The 21,887-nt window shown below is 44.6% G+C and overlaps 1 protein-coding gene across 4 annotated transcripts in view; it reads left to right on the top strand.

Moving 5' to 3' along the window:
* The window catches only part of LOC125301962 (sodium-coupled neutral amino acid transporter 3-like), a 51,673-nt gene that overhangs the window by 17,372 nt on the left and 12,414 nt on the right, over positions 1–21,887 (top strand). The window contains exons 2-15 of one of the 4 annotated variants that reach the window (XM_048254858.1): positions 2,051–2,238; positions 3,019–3,051; positions 3,413–3,445; positions 3,715–3,747; positions 4,150–4,182; positions 4,348–4,380; positions 4,596–4,689; positions 4,825–4,940; positions 10,519–10,592; positions 11,424–11,516; positions 13,826–13,907; positions 17,731–17,813; positions 19,688–19,746; positions 20,547–20,714. In XM_048254858.1, the coding sequence (XP_048110815.1) occupies positions 2,132–2,238; positions 3,019–3,051; positions 3,413–3,445; positions 3,715–3,747; positions 4,150–4,182; positions 4,348–4,380; positions 4,596–4,689; positions 4,825–4,940; positions 10,519–10,592; positions 11,424–11,516; positions 13,826–13,907; positions 17,731–17,813; positions 19,688–19,746; positions 20,547–20,714 (1,041 nt within the window). In that variant the 5' untranslated portion in view covers positions 2,051–2,131. The remainder of the gene's footprint in view (positions 1–2,050; positions 2,239–3,018; positions 3,052–3,412; positions 3,446–3,714; positions 3,748–4,149; positions 4,183–4,347; positions 4,381–4,595; positions 4,690–4,824; positions 4,941–10,518; positions 10,593–11,423; positions 11,517–13,825; positions 13,908–17,730; positions 17,814–19,687; positions 19,747–20,546; positions 20,715–21,887) is intronic. The other 3 variants (XM_048254860.1, XM_048254861.1, XM_048254862.1) reach the window with 3 other exon arrangements.

The following is a 21,887-nucleotide window of genomic DNA, read 5'->3' as shown; positions in this document are numbered from 1 at the left end:
CCCAGGAAACTGCACAACATGTGGCATTGTGTGCCATGTTTTGCTGCCCGGCCACGTTGCCCGGCTTTCGCCAGCCCCAGCCGAGAGCCCTGGCCCTGGACACTGAGGCACGGCATCGTGGGCCGGAGGAAACGTTGGTGTGAGGCTGCCCAGTCAAAGCCAGGGGGGCTGGGCCGCTGCGTAGCTTACTCTAAATTAATTTACTTGTTCATTCACTCTTGCTACGCTCTTTAATGAATGTGGTTCATGGTATTTGTAGCAAAAAGAAATGTGTGTTAAATGTGTGTGGTTGTGGAAGAGGAGGAGGAAGGGAGGCGTTTTAGAGGAAGGACGGTGTGCGATTTGGGCCAAAAAGCTCGAGGTCTGGAGTGTTTGTGAGGAGGTTACGGGAGTTATGCTAAGCCTCTCCTAATTGAAGAAAAGGAAAGTGGAAAAGGAACTCGAAGGAGAAAAAAACGCAGGCAACAAAGGGAGGCAGAACTGGTTCTAGGCTGGTCATAGCTGGTTCTGCAGCATGCTTTCATCTTGCTGAATGGGGCTTCGTTGGTGTGTTGTGTAGATGAAGCCCCCCTCTCTTCCTTCTCTCTCTCTCTCTCTCTCTGCCTCTCTCTCTCTGCCTCTCTCTCTCTCTCTCACTTTCCCTGTTTAGTCTGAATAGTTGATGAGAAATTTGCGCTGGGGCTCTTTTCAGAGTGGAGGGCCGTGCAGGGCGATGGGGGGGACCCCCTGTCAGACGGAAACCTGGAAACGTATATGGCAGCAGGGCCTTTCAGAGCCTCAGCTTAAAACCCCTCAGTCATCTGTGAAGGGAAACTACAGGGAGCCTGCCACCGAGGGGCCCAAGAGGCCCCCACAAAAGGCACCCCTACCCTCATGTGTCATCATGAATACACACACACACACACACACATATGCAAACAGACGTATACACAAACACACACAAGCACATGCATGCATACACACACACACACACACAAACACACACACTTTCTCTCTCTCTCTTTTTCTCTCTCTCTCACACACACACACACAAACATACACACGACACGTTATTTCTCTCTCTCAATCTCTATCTATCTATCTCTCTTTCACACACACACACACACACACACACACACACACACACTCGCCCCCACTGGGAGAGGAAGCAGCAGATAAATACGTGTCATTCGGATGTGTGGGTGAACTGATGTCTCAATAACAGGTTTTAAAGGGGACAGAGGGGGACAGGGGTGCATGAAAAGCCCTCTCTTGATCTGTGATTAAGAGTTCTGACTCCTGCCTTTAATGGCGGCGCCGTCCTCCTCCTCCCCCTGATGCTGTACGGTGGCTGGTGTGTCTGTGTGTGACTGTAGGCAGCCTTGCCTTCATCTATCACCCCCACACACACACACACACTCACACACACTCACAGCGTGCTTGCGAGATAGAGACATGATTCCCAGAGGCTGTCAGCAAGGCTCCTCAGTCCTCACCCATCTGTCCAAGCCTGTTACCTCACTGTCTTGACTCTCCCGTCTTCACATGTTAAAGAGGAAGTAGCTAGGTGCTCTACTGGGATCCCCTGTGGTGTTGGAAAGGATGGTGGAAAAATCTGACTTAAAGTGCAATGCGCAGATTGCCATGAGACGTGTGGTGGCTATTTTTGGCAACAGTAACTACAGTGTAGACAAGAAGGCATGCATGTGAACACGTGGAAACCAAAAATGCAAAGCCATGTCAGTTTGAGAAAACATGTACAGTACATACACGTTTGCATACCCAAGATGTTGTCTTGATATATTTGTGCAGGAACATAGGTGCACATATGGTTGTTGTCTCCAATGAACACACTTGAAAACAGATAATGCTCTTTTGCTCACCAATGCAAATTTACAGGACTGGCCACACGGAAACATACATACAGACAGAAACACACACAGCCTTGCCTCTCTCACATGCACATATGATGGAGTAATGGATTTGTGTATGTGTTTGTGTGTGTGTGTGTGTGTGTGTGTGTGTGTGTGTGTGTGTGTGTGTGTGTGTGTGTGTGTGTGTGTGTTTTCAGACACCTTAGAGGAGAGAGGAGGCCAGTCACCAGGACTTCACACACTCAGAGAGGGATCATTGGGCGAGTCCGTCTGCAACCATGGAAGCTGCTCCATCCGAGATGAACACCATTCCCAATGGCAAGGGACATGAGACAGCGGAGGGGACGACCTCTTCTGCCAAATCACCAGTCGACAACTCCGCACAGTGAGTGCACACATTTATATACGGTACCAATCTGAGGACCTGAAACATGATGATGACTTATAAGGACACAATGCAATTGGAGACACACACACATAAAATAAGAGGAATAAGATGTAAGATGTTTTCTTAGATGGGGTGTCCAGCGTTAATTCAAGTAAGCATTTGTTTATGCTGTCTTTCAGCTAGCGTAAGATCTTACAGTCATGCCATCTTCATAAGGTGAACTTCTGATATGATGCCCATGCTGCGAATGTCACTGCTAGTGGGATACACGCAATCACTAGTTATGTGGCAGAGCACACGCTATGCACCTTGTTGATAATGCGACACAAACCTGAGCATATAACTGTATGTGTATGTATCTGACTTGGTGTGAATGGATGTATGTGTGTATATATCACAAGGAGAGAGAGAGAGAGAGAGCTAGAGAGAGAGAGAGAGAGAGGGAGAGAGAGAGATGCTTGTGTGTTTGTAAGTGTGAGTGGGCGTGCATGCATGCGCTTGTGTTCCAGTGAGTGTTATGCACACTCTGTGCCATGGTAACTGCCCTGGTTATGTCCTCTATCCAAATGTTGCCCTCACCCTGCCCCGACCTTTCCAACTGCATGTGAATGATTGGTACCCAGAAATCTGTGAACTACATTTGCTTGTCCTCTAAAGTGGGACGTAGTCGTCAACAGACTTTTTTGCTTCACTGTGCTAAGGCCTGGCTTCTGTTTTATATTTTATTTCTTTTGCTCTCGTTGGACTGCTGGGCTCTCTCTCTGTATCGCTTTCCAGAGAAACTGTATCCAGCTGTACCCAAAACTCAACGTAAGTTGCTCTAATAGTTAAGGCAGTGTTTCATCACAGGTAAATGACTCCGATATGTTTAAACAGACAATGCATATGTCAGTATATTACATGCAAGCCTGTGGCCATGAATGTGTATCACATCAGCTCTATTGTGTGCGTAGCTTTGTCCAGTTCTGCTACCTTTTGTTATCCATTGTCATATATAGTGAATAGTCCATTCCTCAATGTCAGCAACTTTTGTTCTCACACAAGGTCCCTAAATGAGGTGAGAAATGTCCTTGTCTCACCCCTGTAGTCTCTAAGGAATGGTTTCTATTGTGTTCTTATCTCTCGTGCTCCCACTGGATGCTGGATCCTCTCTCTCTGCATCGACTTGCAGGGAAACTGCACCTAGTGCTGCACAAACTGCCACGTAAGTCATGTTGGTGAAGGGGAGACTCAGGAAATATGAACTGCTACTGATATCCTAGGAATACCAGAAGAAGAAAAAACAGACCTCACTAGAACCCATCAAAAAGTATCAAAAATTCCACATGCTGCTGTTATTAGACAAATACCATATATAGACAGTGGCATTATTATGTTCTTTCCTATGTAGTTACTGAGGATGTGTTTGTATTGCCTTCCTCCTTATGCACTCACTGGATACTGGATCTGGGATATTCTCTGCTCGTCTTGCAGGGAAACCGTTCCCAATAGCACAGAAAGCACAACGTAAGTCAGGGTCTGTTTTTAGGTGACGCATGTTCCAGCATTGATTTGCAATGTGCGTTTGTGTGTATGTGTGTCTGTACAAAGATGTAACACACGTCCATCCATGCCTGGTCCTGTAATCCTTGCTGTGTATTCCAACATGATATAAATAAAAGTATTAAAATGTGTTTTTGTCTAAATATCTCCATATTGGTGTGTGAGTGTCTCTGTGTTCTCCATCTTTCCTTATGTTATAGTAGCCTTTAACAATTCCCATGGCATCGCCAATACATCCCCAAACATCTGTCAGTTGTGCACCACCGAATATTCTGATTATAACACATGTTTATGTTCCCTCGTCTTCTCTGTGTTGATATAATCTCTTGCCCCTAATGCTTCACTTTCTGCTGGATGAATTTAAAGGGACGCTGTCCCCAATTGTACAGAGAGTACTAAGTGAGTGACACTGCTCAGTATACTTTTTTTTATAATTAAGGTCTACGCCATAATTTGCATCCCATCTTAAATGTGTCAAAAATTGCCCTACTCATTCCTTCCCTATTATGACTCAATATTCCTCATTACTCTTTGTGTGCTCTCTGGATTCGGATTGCCTTGTAGGGAAAATGCACCTAATAGCACTCAGAATGACACGTAAGTAATACTTAGAAAAACTTTCATAGTCGTAAACATTTTTGTTGAAATGACAACGAGCTTGGCCTATAATGACTCATTTTCATGTAGACAGAAGTTCACAATTCAAGTCAAGAGGGCCATTCAGGGAGTCTGTGTGCTTTGTTCCTTAAATCGTTCCACCTTGCACTGTGCTTTGTCATGACTGTTGTTCTGTCTCTCTGTTGTCTCCCTAGCACCAACAGAACTGAGGATACTGAGGCAAATCTGGCAGAAAGCCATGAGTTTTTGTCTCCTGTGGATGACAAAAAAACTCCACGCTTCACAGATGTAAGTACACAGCAATAATAGAAATGTTGTATATGAGGCTATTCCCGCTAGGCGTTTCTTTTTATCCCTGCTTATCACTCACATTCTCTGTTGTGAATCTGTCTCTAAAATGTAAATAATTTTTCTTTTCCTCAGTTCGAGGGGAAGACCTCCTTTGGAATGTCCGTGTTCAACCTGGGAAATGCCATTATGGGCAGTGGAATTCTGGGATTGGCATACGCCATGGCCAACACTGGCATCGTCTTGTTTTTGTGAGTCACAATGCAAGCATATTTTACAGACACTTGTTTTGATATTGATGATGAGAATTAATAAGATTGTAGACTAATAGGTTTGGAACATAATCTCTAACGACAATAAGAGACATCATCATGCATCCTAATTTAACATCAGGGCTTGTTTAATTCACTCACGCCTAAGTTGTCTTCAAGCAGAAACATATTCCTCATGAGTAAATTCCCCACAGCACTCACTCCTTGAATGCAACAGAAATAATATATTTTTTAATTTACCGGTAATTCGTTTTAAGCAACCGAGAGGAATAAGCCCCCTGCATGTTCTTATGTTCTTCCCTTAATTAAGCAAACAAGATGTTCATTTATGACACATAAATAAAAATGAGTCATTGTTGAGCATCATGGTGTCAGAGCAAGTAGCCTACTGATGAGGTTGCACGCTCTCCCTAGTGTGCTTCAGTCGTAGATGAGAACTAATCAGTCTGTAGCCCTCAAGAGACGCAAAGCTTAAGGAGACCTTAATGTTAGTCAAGGTGTCTCATTAATATGGTAATACAATGACTTTGGTGCTGTAGTGGTTCTATTACTATGATGGATGTGTGTGAGTTAGCCACTTTTTACTTAGTGTTAGGCTGGGTATGTATAATGGAAGATCATGCATGGATGAGTTTACACACAGGGGTTTGTTGTTGTGTGTGTTGTGCACAATTATGTCTCAACATCATCTGTAGTCACAGCAGCAAGACGATGCAATTATTTTGTAGTTTGGTGGTTCAGCCCAGCGAGGAAGTTACATAAGAAATAAGCTTTGGATTTAGAGTTGCCACGGAGCTGTGATAAAGTTAATTATTTAGGTGGCAGACTGTCGCGTTCGCCCTCTTTCACAGCAGGGTCGAAGGCGATCATAGCGGAGGCAAACATGGAACATGCTGGAAGAGAGGCGGTGGGAAAGTCTGAATATCTGGGAACCAAAGGTTGTGTCTGCGTAGGCTCACAGCTTGTTTTACCGTTGTGATGTGAACCCTGCCGTTGTGGGAGCCTGGATTCCGAGAAAGCATATTAATCAAACATAGGCTGCAGTATGCCTGGGAATAGGGTGGTATAAATGGAATTTGAGGGCTTTTGCTCTATATGTCTTTAAACAACTGACTATGAGCTGCCAGAAGTATTTGACATTGTATGAGGTATGACACTTTAATACATTTGAAGTGTTGCCTGATGGCAAAATCCTGGGGCTGGATGAACATTTTTGCTGAAAGCTATAATGGCCTTTAGAGACCATCTATTCAGAGGACTATTTTGAGTGCATGTTGTATGGCCAGATATAGGGTGTGATGTCCACTTTCATAAAATACATTTCCATTAGAGTGCTGGACAGTGGACACTTAGCCACAACATATCATTTACCTCCATTTCATTCATGTAACATATGACAAGGTGAGGAGAACCACCTTTTACTCCCTTTGCATTCTGTGTCTGTTCCAAGCAGCTGGGTTTCCTATGCTCATGTTTCTCATACCACCAAAGCACACAGGCCTACTTAAAAAAAATTAAAATGGTCTTGTGTATAATACATCACATCACTCTATACCAGGCGTGGGCAAACTGCGGCCCGCCGGCCAATTTTCAAAACCCTATGTGGCCCTTGAGCCAAAAAGTTTGGCCACCCCTGCTCTATACTCTTGCTTATTTTTCAAGGCCGTCAACTACTGCCTCTATAAAAAAAAGAGCGACCGTATTGGTATAAAGGTAACGAGGTGACCCGGCCCTGAGTAATGTGACTCTGTGACATTGTTTTGTGTGGTGTAAGCCATGGTAATGCTGCTGTTATTAGAAATGTTAGATTAGCCGAGGGATTTGTTTACAAAATGACCTTCATGACTATTACACAAGAGGTGTGAGAAGGAAGGTAGGGTTTGGGATTGTTATGCTCATGCCAGGGTTGTGTTCGGGCAGGCAGAGTTGCTCCAGGACTCCTGGTCATTTGTTCACTGTAAGTGACAAGCAGAATTGTTTCTGCCAATTTGCAGTAAAATAGGGCTAATGGTTTTTAATCTGCCATTCTACGCACTATGTCTTAAGAATGTCTTTGAAAATGTAAAAATACGATCACAAATAACATTCCCTCGCTACATACAAAATGTAAGCTTTTAATCTGAAGAAACCCCATGAGGATTTTCAAAGTGGAAAAAAAAAAAGTTTTGAGCCGTTTAGTGTGACTGGACTTCCAAAGATGTCTGTGACGGTTGAACCCGTTGGACCCAAAGCAGTGACTTCTCCCTCTGTCCAGAGACTGAGATGAACTCCGGGGCTTTCCTCCCACATCTGACAGTGCAACCCAGCCACACAGCCTGAGCCACACGCTCATTTCCTCCCACCACAAAACATGGCCTTCCATATATGTAGGTCTGTGGTACAGTACAGCGTGGAGTTAGCATGGCATCAGTAAGATATTCACTCGCCAGTGACGGCCTTTGTATCAGTTTCATGCCCACAGATTCATTGTGTTTATCTGCTGACCCCTTTCTGACAGTGAAGTCCACGTGGCCTAGGTTGGTGTGAGGTAAAGGCTAGCATTGTGTTACGGTTGATACAGCTGATAGCTGAAAGCTGATTTGAGAACGTCACCTTACAGGTTTTTGAAAGTTAATATAATGTAAATATAATGTAAGGTTATAACTTTACTGCATATGAGTAAGTATAATGATTTGACTGTGCAGAGTGTGAAATGGGACATCACTACATTAGCAAATGAAATAGGTAAATTATATGCTAAGTAGGATAGATACAGATGTTTTGATGTTGCCCTGTCTGCCTGAGCCCTAGCCACCATCACCCAGAGGGGACAGAGGCCCTACATAGCAGCAAGCTCACCCCGCCTCCACACACAGCATTGACAAGAATGAATGAAACAAAAATAGAGAAAACAAGCAAAGAATCTTACATTTCTTCCACTTCTTTCTCTCTCTCTTTGTTTTTCCTTTTTCTTCTAAGCGCCTACTCTGAGCGCCTTGTGACACAGCCCATGTGCCAGAAAGCCATGATATCCAGGCTAAGCTTTTCTCTCTCTGGCCTCGAGGGCTGAAAGGCTGAAAGGCAACAAAGCCGACTGGTTGTCCATAGTGGCAAACGCCCCTCACTTGGGCCTAATGAAGCCTCGGGGGATGTTTTGGAGGTATAGCAAATGTAGGCGTGATGTAGCTATGTGTCAGCAGTTCGTTGCGACAGAGTGATGTAAGAGGGAGAGAGGAGGTGATCGGGATTATTTAGCAGCCATTTAACACTAAAACTGCTCTCATTATGCTCCATGACACAAACATCACGAGGGCAGTATTTTGTAGTTGAACTTTAAGAAGAAGAAGAGGAAGAGGTTACATTACATTTGAATAAAATCTTTGGCTTGAATGAATGAGTGAGTAAATGTAGAAAGTTACTGTAGCCTTATATTGTAGCATTATATTGTAACATTTAGAGATTGTTGGCGGTTATTAGTTTGGGCAAAGATAGATACACAAGATAGATACACAAAGATCAAGGTATCATAATCAGATGTCTGTCTCTCAAAGGAAGAGGATGTCTGTATGACACAGTGTAATGATGACGAGGAGGAGATGATGTTAGATTAAGGTGAGCAATGGGTTTGATACTGTATGTGGTCTTAAAATCTTGTGAGGGTGACTACCGTTGCTAAGACCTCCGTCTTGTTATTCCCTTTCCACTCTGATGGTAGGGACAGGGAGTGGAGACAAGATGAGTGGTTGTGTCCCGCGCCACGGTGTCGAGGCCAGGGTGGGGTGAAGTCAGGACACCCTGCCATGAGAGCCTGACTGGAGACGTCAGAGAGAAAAGAGTGCATGACGTTAACGGGGCATCAGTCTGCTACCAGTGTGCCCTCTGTCTGTCTCTGTCTTGCCCGCTCTCTCTCGCTTTCTCTCTTTCTCTCTCTCTCTCGCTTTCTCTCTCTCTCTTGCTCTCTCTCTCTCGCTCTCTCTCTCGAAGAGCAGAGGAAGGATAGAAGAAGGGTGTCAGTGGGGGATTGAGGTCACATCTACACTCTCCAGACGTCGGCGGTGCTCTTTTGTGGCCGTGATATTTGTGGGGGTGATTGTGCGGAGCTCCTCCTGGCTCCGGATGCCAAGAGCGGGCCGGGGCGTTTAGACTCACTGGGTCGCGGCAGGGCGCACCAGTCTGCGCCCACATGAATCAGACGACCTGTCCTATATTCCGCCCCCCCTCCACATAGCGTCAGCTGACTTAGCCAGGCCCAAACTGGGCATTACTGTCAAAAAAAAGATAGGAAAAGTGGGAGACGGAGCAACAGTTGAAACCGAGGTGAAAGTCGTGTTTGACCATGGAAACCGTCCCAGCGCGTTTGTTGCCAAGATAAATGAGAGACAGAGTTGGAGGAAAATAAATGAAATAAATACAGCTCCCTTTTTCCCACTCTCTGTGTCTGTGTGTGTGTGTGTGTGTGTGTGTGTGTGTGTGTGTGTGTGTGTGTGTGTGTGTGTGAATGTGTGTGTGTGTGTGTGTGTGTGTGTGTGAGTGGTGGTGGTGTGTGTGTGTGTGTGTGTGTGTGTGTGTGTGTGTGTGTGTGTAAGTGGTGGTGGTGGTGGTGTGTGTGTGTGTGTGGGTGGGGGGTTAAGATCGAATTTCCTTGTAGCAGACCAGATTAGTGTGTTTGTCCAGATGTTGGCAGCTGGAGGCAGAGGTTGTATTTTCGGGGATATCTGCGGCTTCCTCTCACGACCGCTCGCCAGTAGTTTTCCTCTTAGTTAAGGCACTGGCCTCTCCTCCCCTCTTCCGCGCTAAAGACGAGGCCACAAATTAAAAAAATTAAAAAGCTCTTGTGTTAATGTCAAGATGTCTTCTTTTTTCCCTCTTTTCTCAGAAGCCAGCATGAGCCCACTGGAGGTGAAGTAGCTCACACTGGGGTGCATGTATGTGACCTCATAGGAAAGACAGGATAACAGAGAGAGAGAGAGAGAGAGAGGGAGAGGGAAATAGCGTTTTGGTATTAATTTTCTGCAGCTGCACACTTCTTCTATCAAGTTTGTGTCTCCAGCTGTAATAAGTACAGAAAGAAAAAGAAACACTATCCAGTAATGTGTCATTTCAGCTGTTAAGAGGTACTTCCCATTATAATATCTAAGTATAAGTTCACAGATGACTTTTTTGCATTTTACCAGGTTCATCAAACAATAGTTAGCTTCTATATTAAAACAGAATTATGACTGAAGTTTGACTACTAACTCATGTTGTGCATGCAGCAATAACAATGTGTTAGCACATTTAAACACTGTCACCTCCATAATATGTCGATATTCATTATTTGTCAATCACAGTGTATTATACAGTAGGCCTCAACTTTAAATACCAATACCATATTTGGAACTGAGATTACATATGCCTTTTAGAGATGCATGCTTAGAATGGAATCAGTTAGCATCAATAACAGATCAAGAGGGTGATTGTGGGATGTCATTGTCATTGATTATCCTGCAGCAGCTTAATTCAATAGGAGCATGTGGGGCCATGTGAGATTCATGGCTGATCATGGCTGTTGTTGTTGTTGTTTTCTCTCTCTTTGTAGGTTCCTGCTAACGGCAGTGGCAGGCCTCTCCTCCTACTCCATCCACTTGCTGCTCAAGTCCTCAGGCATTGTGGGTAAGTTAGGCCCCTGCAGCTGGAAGAAAAGGATCATGGGAAAAAGCTTGCCTCAAAAAGCAGTCGTGTTAATAAAGCTGACACCCCCATACCCTCTCTCTCTTGCAGCATTGCCTGTGTTCTCCTTCTCTCTCCCTCTTTCTTGTTCTCTCTCTTTCTCTCGCTCTCTTTCTCTCTCTCTATTCCTCTCTTCACAATCACACCCCAGGCTCAAACAGACAGACAGACTGCCTGCTTTCTCCTTTGTGGAGACAGCCACTAATTGGCCAGCTCGTGACTGACTACGCCAGAGCTGCTAATTGCGTGCTCAAAGTTAGACCGATGGTCATACATGGGCACATTGGCGTGTCATGTACTTTTATGTCATTTATCAGCGTTTGCTCCAAGCCTTTCCTTATGAGCGGCATAAATCTCTTCAGAGCTTCATGCCTAATGTCTGTGTAAACAAATTATTTATTTTCTTTGCTCCACTGCATGTAGACTATAATAGATGATAGACTATGTAAATGGTAGCATAATTTCTGATAGTATCTGATTTAGCCTTTGGAGCTTTGCTTGCTTGATACGAGAATGTGTCCCTGTCCATGTAAGATACAGTTACACACACACACACACACACACACACACACACACACACACACACACACACACACACACTCACTCACTCACTCACTCACTCACTCACTCACTCACTCACTCACTTTCTCTCTCTCTCTCTCTCTCTCTCTCACACACACACACACACACACACACACACACACACACACACCCACACTGGTAGACACAGACTCAGAACTGTCTGTATTGATCTGGCTCTGTTTCACACCCTAGGCATCAGAGCATATGAACAGCTGGGTTACCGAGCTTTCGGGACACCAGGAAAAATGGCTGCCGGCATTGCAATCACCCTGCAGAATATTGGAGGTGAGTAATCTGTTCTCATGCATTACTGTAATAACTAGTCATCTTAAACAGACATCTCCACGGTGACCTTTGGTGAATATAATGACTTTGGCATGGTCAGCAACACAACCAGTTCAGTATCATAAAGGGGATGTGGATATGGTTCAATCAAGCGTTCCATTCTAGGCTTTATTCTAGACTACAGAAATAGCTTCAGCTTTAAGTCCTGAAGTCGTTGTCTTCCCTCATCACTGATATGTACACACTATGCTTCTGGTGGCCTGTAATCCTCCAAGCCACCAGCTGCTGTTTGGCCAAGTGATGCGAAATGACAAATGTGTAGGAGGTCTAAGTGGGAGAGGCTATGGGGTCATTATTTTCTGTTACTTACAATGCTTCCATGTGACCCGTGATACGTGTTACATAAGATATTATTTCACCTCAGGTTCATCTATGTTCTCTCTCTTCCATTCCATCCTTTCATCTTTGTCTCCTTTTCTTCTGTTCATCTCTGTGTCTCTCCCTCGGTCTCCCCCTGTTTCACACGTTCACACCCTTCTCTCAGTTTGTCTGCAGTCACGCTGCTCGCCATAATTCATTTCATCAAAAGATCCTCGCCTATTCGCTCTGGTTGTCCTTCTGCAATTCTACCTTTGTCTCTCTTGCTCTCTCATTTCTCTCTCTCTCTCTTTTTCTCTTTCCCCTGCTCTCCTGTACTCTCTCGCCCCCAGGCCTTGCTCTATCTGTCACTGTCCTTTCCTATCTGCCTCCCCCTCGCTGTCTTGCTCTCTCTCTTGCTCTCTCTCTCTCTCTCGCTCTCTCTCTCTTTCTCCCCCTCTCCTGCTCTCCTCCTCCAGTTAAAGCGTGAGAGGTGTGAGGGGAGGGGGAGTACAGAGTTTAGGCAGGTTAAGCCAGCTGCTCATTAAGCAGTGTGTGTGTGTGTGTGTGTGTGTGTGTGTGTGTGCATCTGTGCGTGTTTTTATTCATGTTTGTGTTTGAGTTCATGTGTGTTTATATATATAGTTACATACGCACACACTCACACACGCACACACAAACACACACACACACACACACACACACACACACACACACACACACACACACACATTCACACACAAACACTCACACACACACACACACACACACACACACACACACACAGTGAGTGTGTGTATACTGTATATGCATGTGTATATGCATGCATGTTTGCATAAATGTGTGTATGTGCGTGCATATTTGACTATTTCTGTGTGTGTGTGTGTGTGAGAGAGAGAGAGAGAGAGAGAGAGAGAGATAGAGATAGAGAGAGAGAGGCAGTGTAAGGGACTATGTGGGTGTGTAGTGTTTAATGCACTGAATCTGGGCTCTCCTAATCTCAGTCATTCCTCCTGTACACACTAGAATCTAGGCTGAGATTATGTAAGATTCTGTGTATTACTGGGTTATTAAAAGAAAGAGAAATCCCAGTGCCAAGGCAACATGAAGAGATTATGTGGCGAACGGCCTATTTCTCTCTCCCTTTGTTTCCTGTTTGGATGAAAACACACTGGTATATTAAAATGTCTCAAAGATTAATACCATACTGATAAAATGGACATATGTGTGTGTGTGTGTGTGTGTGCTCGCAAATAGGTTATTTTTAGCATCACATTTTAATGCCAGCTATTAGTTTTGATGACGTTTGCTTCCTGGATAATGGTGTTCTCCCAATTCAGGGTCCATGTCCCAGATTACCGTGAATTCAAATTGTATGAAGAGATCTGTATGGTGTGCTGCTAAGTTTAGCCTTTTTTTGCCTTTTGTGGACAGGTCAGTTGCATGCACTGTATATAGTGTGTGAAAAATATGTCCACCATCTTGCATTTTTAAAAGATTAAACACTGTCCAGCTATTTGTTTGTAGAAAACAGTCTTTTTAAATTTAACAAACTGTTTTAAAATGGCTGTTACATATCAACTTGCACATCTACATCGGTCTGCCTCCACACACCAAAATCCTGGACCTTTTGTAAGGCACCAGAGTGGGTGTCGCCCAATCAACCCATTACCCCACCTGCAGACAATTAACAATTAATAGTCTGACAGGCCATGTGCAAAAGCACATTCAATTAAAACAGTGTCCTAAAACAGGGAAGATGTAGTCAGCATCTTCACATAGTGATATGTTTATGTATGTTGTATTTGTATGTTGAATAAGGAAAAGAAATGAATCAGCACGTTATTAGAATATTAATCTGCAACACTTCCACTCCTCTCTTCTCCTGCCCTCTCCTCTCTCTCTCTCCTCTCTCTCCTCTCTCGCCCCTCCCCTCTCCTCTCCTCTCTCAGCCATGTCCAGCTACCTGTACATCATCAAGTATGAGCTTCCCCTGGTCATCCAGGCCTTCTGCGGGGTGGATAAGCCATCAGGGTGAGTAGGTGGATATGAGGAGGGACACTCATGGGTCTCAGACCCACACAGAGCGCTGAGAGAGAGGAACACAGTACTCTCACCGGTGGGCTGCATAGCCACCGTCTACACTTCAGACTTTCATGTCAACTGTTGAATGAAGGGCCTAGTTTCACTAGCCTCAATTTTTTATTTTACAGGATAACATTCACAAAGGGAATATGTGTCTGGTTCTGCCAAGCTTTCATGGCATCTCTTGAAGGCCCAAACCACATTTGAAATACAGGCCTAGTTTTATGACAGTACGGAAAAATACACAGCGTAAATAGATATTTTTGTGGAGTGATCATTAAGTAAACTAGGCCGTGGCTCCACAGACTTCTCTGGCAGCCGCTCTCTCTTTTCCTCTCCTGAATAACACAAGACACTCGCATTTAGAGCGTCTCACACTCCCCGACATGGCTCGTCTCATCATGACACCTGACATCACATTGTGTTCTGTAAGGTTAGAAAATCTCAGCGTGATAACACCCAGTGACTGAAATGAAGTATCTTAACCTCTCCAGTAAAAATATACATCTGTCTGCTCTCCAAAGGTGTGCACTGTGCAGAAACAGGAGACTAGTCTTGGTTCTCACATACAACCCTGAGATCTATATGGTCTGATGGCAAAGTGTATCCTTGTCCATCTAGCTGTCTGTCTGTTTCTTTCCGTATCAGTCTTTTTCCATGCAATACAAGAGACATACAATATGGCCTGGCAACACCTATTCCATGGGATCTCTCTCTCTCTCTCTCTCTCTCTCTCTCTCGCATGACCCAGCACATTTCCAAGTGGGACAACAGGGCATCATCCCGTGGCCCTCCCTCTGGCTTTGCCCCAGTGCTGCCCATAAGCTCCCCCCTCCATGTGCTAACCAACCAGCTGGCATCCTCACTGCCAGGAGGCTGACCTAGGATCTGTTGGCATGGTGCCCTTGGTGTATATAGACCCTGGCGCCAATGTGTCCTAGCCTGACCCCTAATCAGTTGGAAATGTCGTGCTGTATGAGGAAATGGGCATATGGGGTATGGAAACCACCCTGTTGGAAATGGATCTGCCACTGTTGTGGGGCTTTTTGGACACAACACATAGTATATAAAGGGCTGACAGAGACAGTGGAGTGAGAGAGGGTGAGAGATAGAGAGGAAACGATAGAGACAGACGTGACGTTTTACATGACCTGTGTGAAAAGGCAGAGGGCAGCATATAATTCTAGAATTTTAATATTATATATAATAGAATATGTTATATTCTAAATATATTTTTTTATTTCCTCTCTCATCCCTCCCTGTACACTGAGCAGAACAAGCCTCAGCATCAGCCCCATTTCCCAGCATATGACCCTTGCGCACCCTCCATTACCTCCCATTATGTGTGTAGTGGTGTGAAAATGAAACCAAAGCGGCAGGTGCACCACTATGCAATGTGTAATCCACACTCCTCCCCTGGAGCCTCAAGAGAAGGGGCTAGCAACAGATGCTAGTAGCCCACTCATAACACACCTGCCCCTCCATCCCCATCCCCCTCCATCTCCCTGTGCCTCCATCCCTAAGGCTGGTCTTCCTCCACCTTACAGAAGCACCTGTGTCTTTGGAGGTAGTGAGGAGAAGCTGGTTGGACTGCACTGGCTGGGATTTGTTGTGTGTGAGTTGGATGATTCATCCACAATATGGTCCTGCTGCTGCTGACTGTCCTTGAGTAGTAGGCTATCTTGTGACGCATGTTTTGGAGGAGAGACGTCATTGTTATGGCTCTGCACTCTAGCAACTATGATTTTTTATGGCCAGCTTGTTTTTGTTCATCTCTAGCATGTTTGTTTGTAGGGAGTTGTGTATGGGTGTGTGAAGTGTGTGCTATTCACAGTCCTTAGTTGATCTTCAAGCTTGTGTTTGTGTGAGCACAAGTGGGTGAATGTGGATGTAGTTTTTTTAATGTCTTTTTCTGTGAGAATCAACATTTATTTTGTGCCGTTTTTCTGTGCAAATAATGTGTAATGGAGGAGTTATTTACGTTACTTCAAATGAAGGTCGGTCGGCTCATCACCATAGCAGCCGTCAGCAGTGCTTCGCTCGGGCGATGACTTTGAGACGGGCTGTGATTGGCTGCTGTTAGCCGATGACAGATGTTTGGGTCCCTTTGGGTCCAGTTCGCAGCAGGACAGAGGACGTGCTCTGGAAGACATGTCCAGACTTCATCAGATCATCTCCAGCTGTCCAGCAGCCACAGACTGCCTGTACCCAAGCCCAGCTTTATGAAGGGTTTGCCTCAGGGAACCTCTCAGGCTGCAACAACAGTCCAGTTATAGCATAGCGGGGCTGCACACTAGGCTACCAAATAAATGGACCTGAATTTATTCATGAGTCATTGTTGTGTTATTTAGGTACAGGCTTCTGGAACAGGAGCTGTGTTAGTGAGAAGGACAGGGGAGATCTCCATGCTTTATCAGTGTTGTGGTTAGGGATCTGGTGTTTTTCCAAGGGTGTTGAGCTCTCCGTTTTTTTAGGTGAGGATGATGATAGGCCATGTTTCTCTCTCTCTCTCTCTGTCTCTCTCTCTCTCTCTCTCTCTCTCTCTCTCTCTCTCTCTCTCGGTCACAGACATGCCCTCATTCCACTCTGCAGACGTCTGGGTGGCCAGGGGAAGGGTGGGGTAATGGAAAAGTCACCCCTGAGGAAGTCGGTGGCTGTAGCCAGCAAACACTTCTCGCCTGCCCACCCTGCATGCTTATGAGGTTGTTGAGTGCAGCTGAAGGACTACCCACTGGGGCAAAGCAGAAAGAGGGAGAGAGGGAGTGCGTGAGAGAAAGAGGGAGATTTAGACAGAAAAGGACCCATAGTGTTAATCCATTATGCACACAAAAGTGGTAGTGCCAGCCTGTGTTGTGTTAGATTATAGAACATTGCCATGTTGGCCTTTGTAGTTTAGGGATAAATTCTCTCCCATGTCACCAAGGGGCCTATGTGTGGCTGGTAACAGACTATACCCATTTCTCATGCCTTCCTTGGTATTTCTCCCTTTACCTTGCTGCACACAAAAAGTGCAAGATATACAAACATAGAAACATAGACACATTTTAACTATATTTCAGCCAGCCATTTTCTGTGCCTGAATTATTTACAATGCATCATCATTTTCCTGTCATTACTTTTTTACTTTTTCCATGTAGTGTATAACAACAGATTAATAAACTGTCATAGCGCGTTTATTCCTCAGTGAGAGATTTATCTCCTACTGAGCTCTAGTGTCGTATGATGGGTTTGATAATGATGGGTCTGAGGCCTCTGCCAGACACTCTGATGGGACTGAGCCCTGTTCTCTGGTATGGGTCTCTCTCGCTCTCTCTCTCTCTTTCTCTCTCTCTGTTTCTCTCTCTCTCTCTCATTCTCTCTGCAGTCACCACTGTGGTGTGTGACAGGGTGTAATGGTGGTCTCAGAGGTCATTTCATAGCTCCTGCCAGGGTCTTTGACATGAGCAGACAGTGTTGGCACTGATGCAGGAATTCTGGAGAGCAGGCTAGAGGGCTGATGAAATTAATACTTTACAGCTCTAACATGGTTTCTCATGGTACCTTCATCACCGGATGCTTGATGGCAAAACAGTCTGTTGGCCTGGTTAATCATACTTGATGAGGGTGATGGTGTCTGGAAGCAATTTCCTTTCTATGGTTGGGATTTTGGTGGGAGTCATTCTGTTCTTGATATAATGTTTTTCATAAAATAATGAATCTTTAATTTTCCCTGTAACTTTTCTCTCTCTCTCTCTCTGTTTCTTTTCTCTCCTTTTTCTCTCTCCCCTTTCAGCGAGTGGTACCTGAATGGGAACTACCTGGTGATCATCGTGTCCATCAGCGTGATCCTGCCGCTGGCCCTGATGAAGCAGCTCGGTGAGTGAGCGCTCTGCGTCCGCACCAAAATAAACATTTTCTTTTCCTCTCCTCCTCTTTTCCTCTCCTCCTCTTTTTCTTTTCTTCTCCTCTGTGACACATTCCAGCCCTGTGTTTCCCACCCCACATGAATCATCCTTGTGGTGTGGGCTGCCTGTGTGTGTGTGTGTGTGTGTGTGTGTGTGTAGGGGGATTCTTGTGCTAGTTATGGTGATTCATGTTGGGGGAGAGAGAGAGAGACACAACGATGCTTTAATGTTCACTTATCCAAAGCCAAATTCCCCCACTAGTTTAATCACATCCACCACTGTTTAACACATGAACATTAGCTGTGTATGTCATTCAGACAAGACTGTGACGTGCAAAAGGGAGCGTTCTTCCCATCTACTGTATCCATAGTTTCAATTGTTTCATTTCTCTGTCATGTCTTCTTAATATTGTTCTCTTGCCTTCATAATCCTCTCTGTAATCCTTTTTCTTCCTCTGTGTGCTTTTGTTTCTCTTGAGCTGAGACACTAAGATGCTGTAAGAAAACCCAGTTTGTTATGTCATCCCCGACAAACACAACAGACAAGAGAGAGGAAGAGAAAAAAAAGAAGAGAGAGAGAGAAAGATGGATTGAACTACAGAGAGGGAGAGAGGAGGAGCAGGGTGAAGACAGAGGGAAAGAGAAATAATGCAGAGAAAGAAGGGAAAGACAAATATAGGCAGATTGAATGAGAGAGCGGTGAGAGAGAGGAAGAGAAGAGAGAGAGAGGTAAAGAGAAAGAGAGACAGCATGGAAGAGAGAAGAAGATAGAGAGAACGGCAGCACCATGCACGGTGCCAGTCCAGCCTCCGCTGCCAAAGTCTGTGTGATAATGAGCTCCAGCTTTCAGTTCACTGCTTCCCTACTGCACAGTAGCACTGAAAGGCCTCAACACACATATATGCGCGCGCACACACACACACAGACACACACACAGACACACACACACACACACACACACACACACACACACACACACACACACACACACACACACAGAGAGACACACACACACACACACACACACACATGCAAGCACACATGCACGCATTCACACACACATTCACACACGCACACACGCACACTCACACACACACACACACACACACACACACACACGTTCATATGTACAATCCCTCATTTAATATTACAGGGGATTGTATTGTATTGCACAGAATATTTGCTCAAAAGTTGTTGTGTAAGTGTAAAAGATTCAAGATAGTCCAGTTGTCAAATCTGTTTTAGATGTTAATGTTGATGTGTTGGTTAGGCTGCATGGTGTGATTTAAAGCAGGTAGGCGGTGTGGAGAGACAATATATTTTCCTTTGATAGCTTGTGGATTGCCCATTCATCATTGTAGGATGGAACATTTTCGCCCTGACAGTATTCCCTCAGCGCTTAAGTACCCAGTGTATTAGTTGGCCAGGGCTATAAATTAAATGGCATTTACTCCCGACAGGGCTTTCATGCTTAGTATTGGTCCAGTGCCAAGCCCTGCATGTCTCCATAGTTAGGAAGGTCAGTTGGTAAGTGGACTCTCAAAACAGGAAGAAGATAGGTTTTTTAACCTATTATCCTCTCAAGTGGTCTGTGGTATCCCTCTGGGTAGATGAATGTATGAGGGTCTTTGCTCTGTGTGTGTGTTTTGTGTGTGTGTGTGTGTGTGTGTGTGTGTCTTTGGGTATGCATGCATGTGTGTATTTATCACATTTGTGTCCTTATGTAATATTTATTCTGTACTATTTATTATTTTACTGTAGACACAAATAAAGTCAAGTGTGTGTGTATACTTAGATATGTGTGTAGAGGTTTTGTGTCATACAGTGTGTTGTTTATGTATTTCAGGTTATCTGGGCTACACCAGTGGCTTCTCCCTCAGCTGTATGGTGTTCTTCCTGATCGCTGTAAGTCCGCAAGCACACATACAGGCCTTTCTTAACCAACATGAACACTTATAGTACCCTCCACATGGCTCAGTCTCATACGTAAATAATCAATATTTGTCACATAGTTTAAATTTGGCTGATGACTTGACTACCCAGTTCTATAGAACTCCCCTGACGTTACTCATATATCCCTGGGTTAGTGAAAGTGCATATGTGTCCATATGTGTGTGTGCGCACGTGTGTGTGTGTGTGTATGTCCTCCACAGTTGCAGGGTCTATTCATGTTTGGTATACCTCTGTGACCTAGTTTTTGAGCTGAGCACTAATCGGAGCACAGTGCTCTCTCTGACTAGGCTAACGGGGCTGCGGTATCATTTCAGACAGGGCTTATGCAATTCTTACCCCCTCCAGTCATCAGTTCAACCCCCCTCATATTCAGCGCTCTCCTCTGCTCTCTCTCTCTCTCTTGCTCTCTCTCCCCCTCTCCCTTTCTCTCTCTCTCTCCCTCTCCCTTTCTCTATTTCTCTGTCTCTCTCTCTCCCTTTCCTTCTTTCTCTCTCTCTCTCTCTCTCTCTCCCTCTCCCTTTCTCTATTTCTCTGTCTCTCTCTCTCTCTCCCTTTCTTTCTTTCTCTCTCTCTCTCTCTCTCTTTCTCTCTATATATATATATATATATATACCATAACTTTCTTACTCTCTCTTTTCTCTAATGTGAACTCTCACTCCAATCCAATCCAATCTCTTCTACACTCCTGGTCTCTCTATTGCCTTGTCTTTCTCTTAATCTCTCTCTCTCTTTCTCTTCCTCTCCTTCCACAGGTCATATATAAGAAGTTCCAGTTGCCCTGTCCCTTTGAGGAGTTCTCCTTCAACAGGACGATCACGGCCAGTCTGATGAATGCCAGTGTAATAGCTGAGCCTCGAGGGGGGATCGAGGCAGTGGTCGACCCATCATGTGTGCCTAAAATGTTCAACATCAACTCAAAGGTGTGTCTGTGCGACCTCAGCAATGCAACAACACTGCCACACCCAAGTGTGTGTCAAGTGTGTGTGTGTGTGTGTGTTGTTGGGGGCAGCACCAATGGGAAATAGAGCCTCTCACTGACTGTATAGGGTCAGAAAGCACTGCAGTAGGGCTGGGACAACAAAACATACGTATAAAATAAAATATGCCGTCGATTCGTCAAGCATAACGTGTGCTGCTAAATATTTTTAATTTTACACCTTCAGTGTTTTCCATACGTTGACTAATCTGTGGCTGGGCCCCACGAAATCAAAACCGGCCACCACACATTGATGTTCTATGTTGTAGGCCAACTATTTAAATTAAAGATAAGATAAAATAATTTCATTGAGCTGCACTTTTTACTCACAAAGCCTTTCCTCGCCCGCCCGCTCTCTCGTGAATCTTGAGCCCGCTGCTCCTCCTCTGCATGTGCATTTAACAAAATATTCACGATTGTTGAAGGATTGTTGTTGCCACATAGAAGCACTGTATAGAACACAGTGGGCTGAATTGCTATTAAATCCGCTTAGCATCGTGACCATGCTGCGCAAATTTGTTCAAAACTGCTGCATTAAAGTTAAAGTAAACTCTGATAAGGTCTTATCACAACATAGTACATTGACGAGACTAAACTAAGTTAAGTTACAGTATGCAATTAAGCAGTATCTCAATGCTAACGTTAGAATACTGTTTGGGTGTCAAGTTTAGCATGCTTACTTGCAGCTGGTTGTATTCGTTATGCCGGGTGTTACATGGCAACTGGCTCCCATGTTAACTGGCTGCGTTGATGACGTTTCATGATTGATGACGAGTTTTTGACAGATGTGGCCGCTTGCAGATTTGTCACTTTCTGATATACTAGAGACGCACACAAATATGCATGATATGTTTAAAAGTCAAAATTGTATGTAGTACTACATGCATTGGACCATGAATATGCCACCCAAAAAACAAACACCTAAATTAACTCCACGTGGGTATCGAACCACGAATAGATTGACCTGTTTTCTTGGTAATAGCGTCTATCCACTTGCGCCACGAACCGCACGACAGCTGACGGTACTCACAGAAATTGACTTCAGTTGTATGATTAAAAGAAGTCAGCTAACATTAAATTGTAACAAGTTAACATAGCTGTTCATGTTATCTGGCTA

The sequence above is a fragment of the Alosa alosa genome, chromosome 10 (assembly GCF_017589495.1).
Source record: "Alosa alosa isolate M-15738 ecotype Scorff River chromosome 10, AALO_Geno_1.1, whole genome shotgun sequence".
Taxonomy (NCBI): Eukaryota; Metazoa; Chordata; class Actinopteri; order Clupeiformes; family Clupeidae; genus Alosa; species Alosa alosa.
This window is presented reverse-complemented; position numbering and strand designations above follow the sequence as displayed.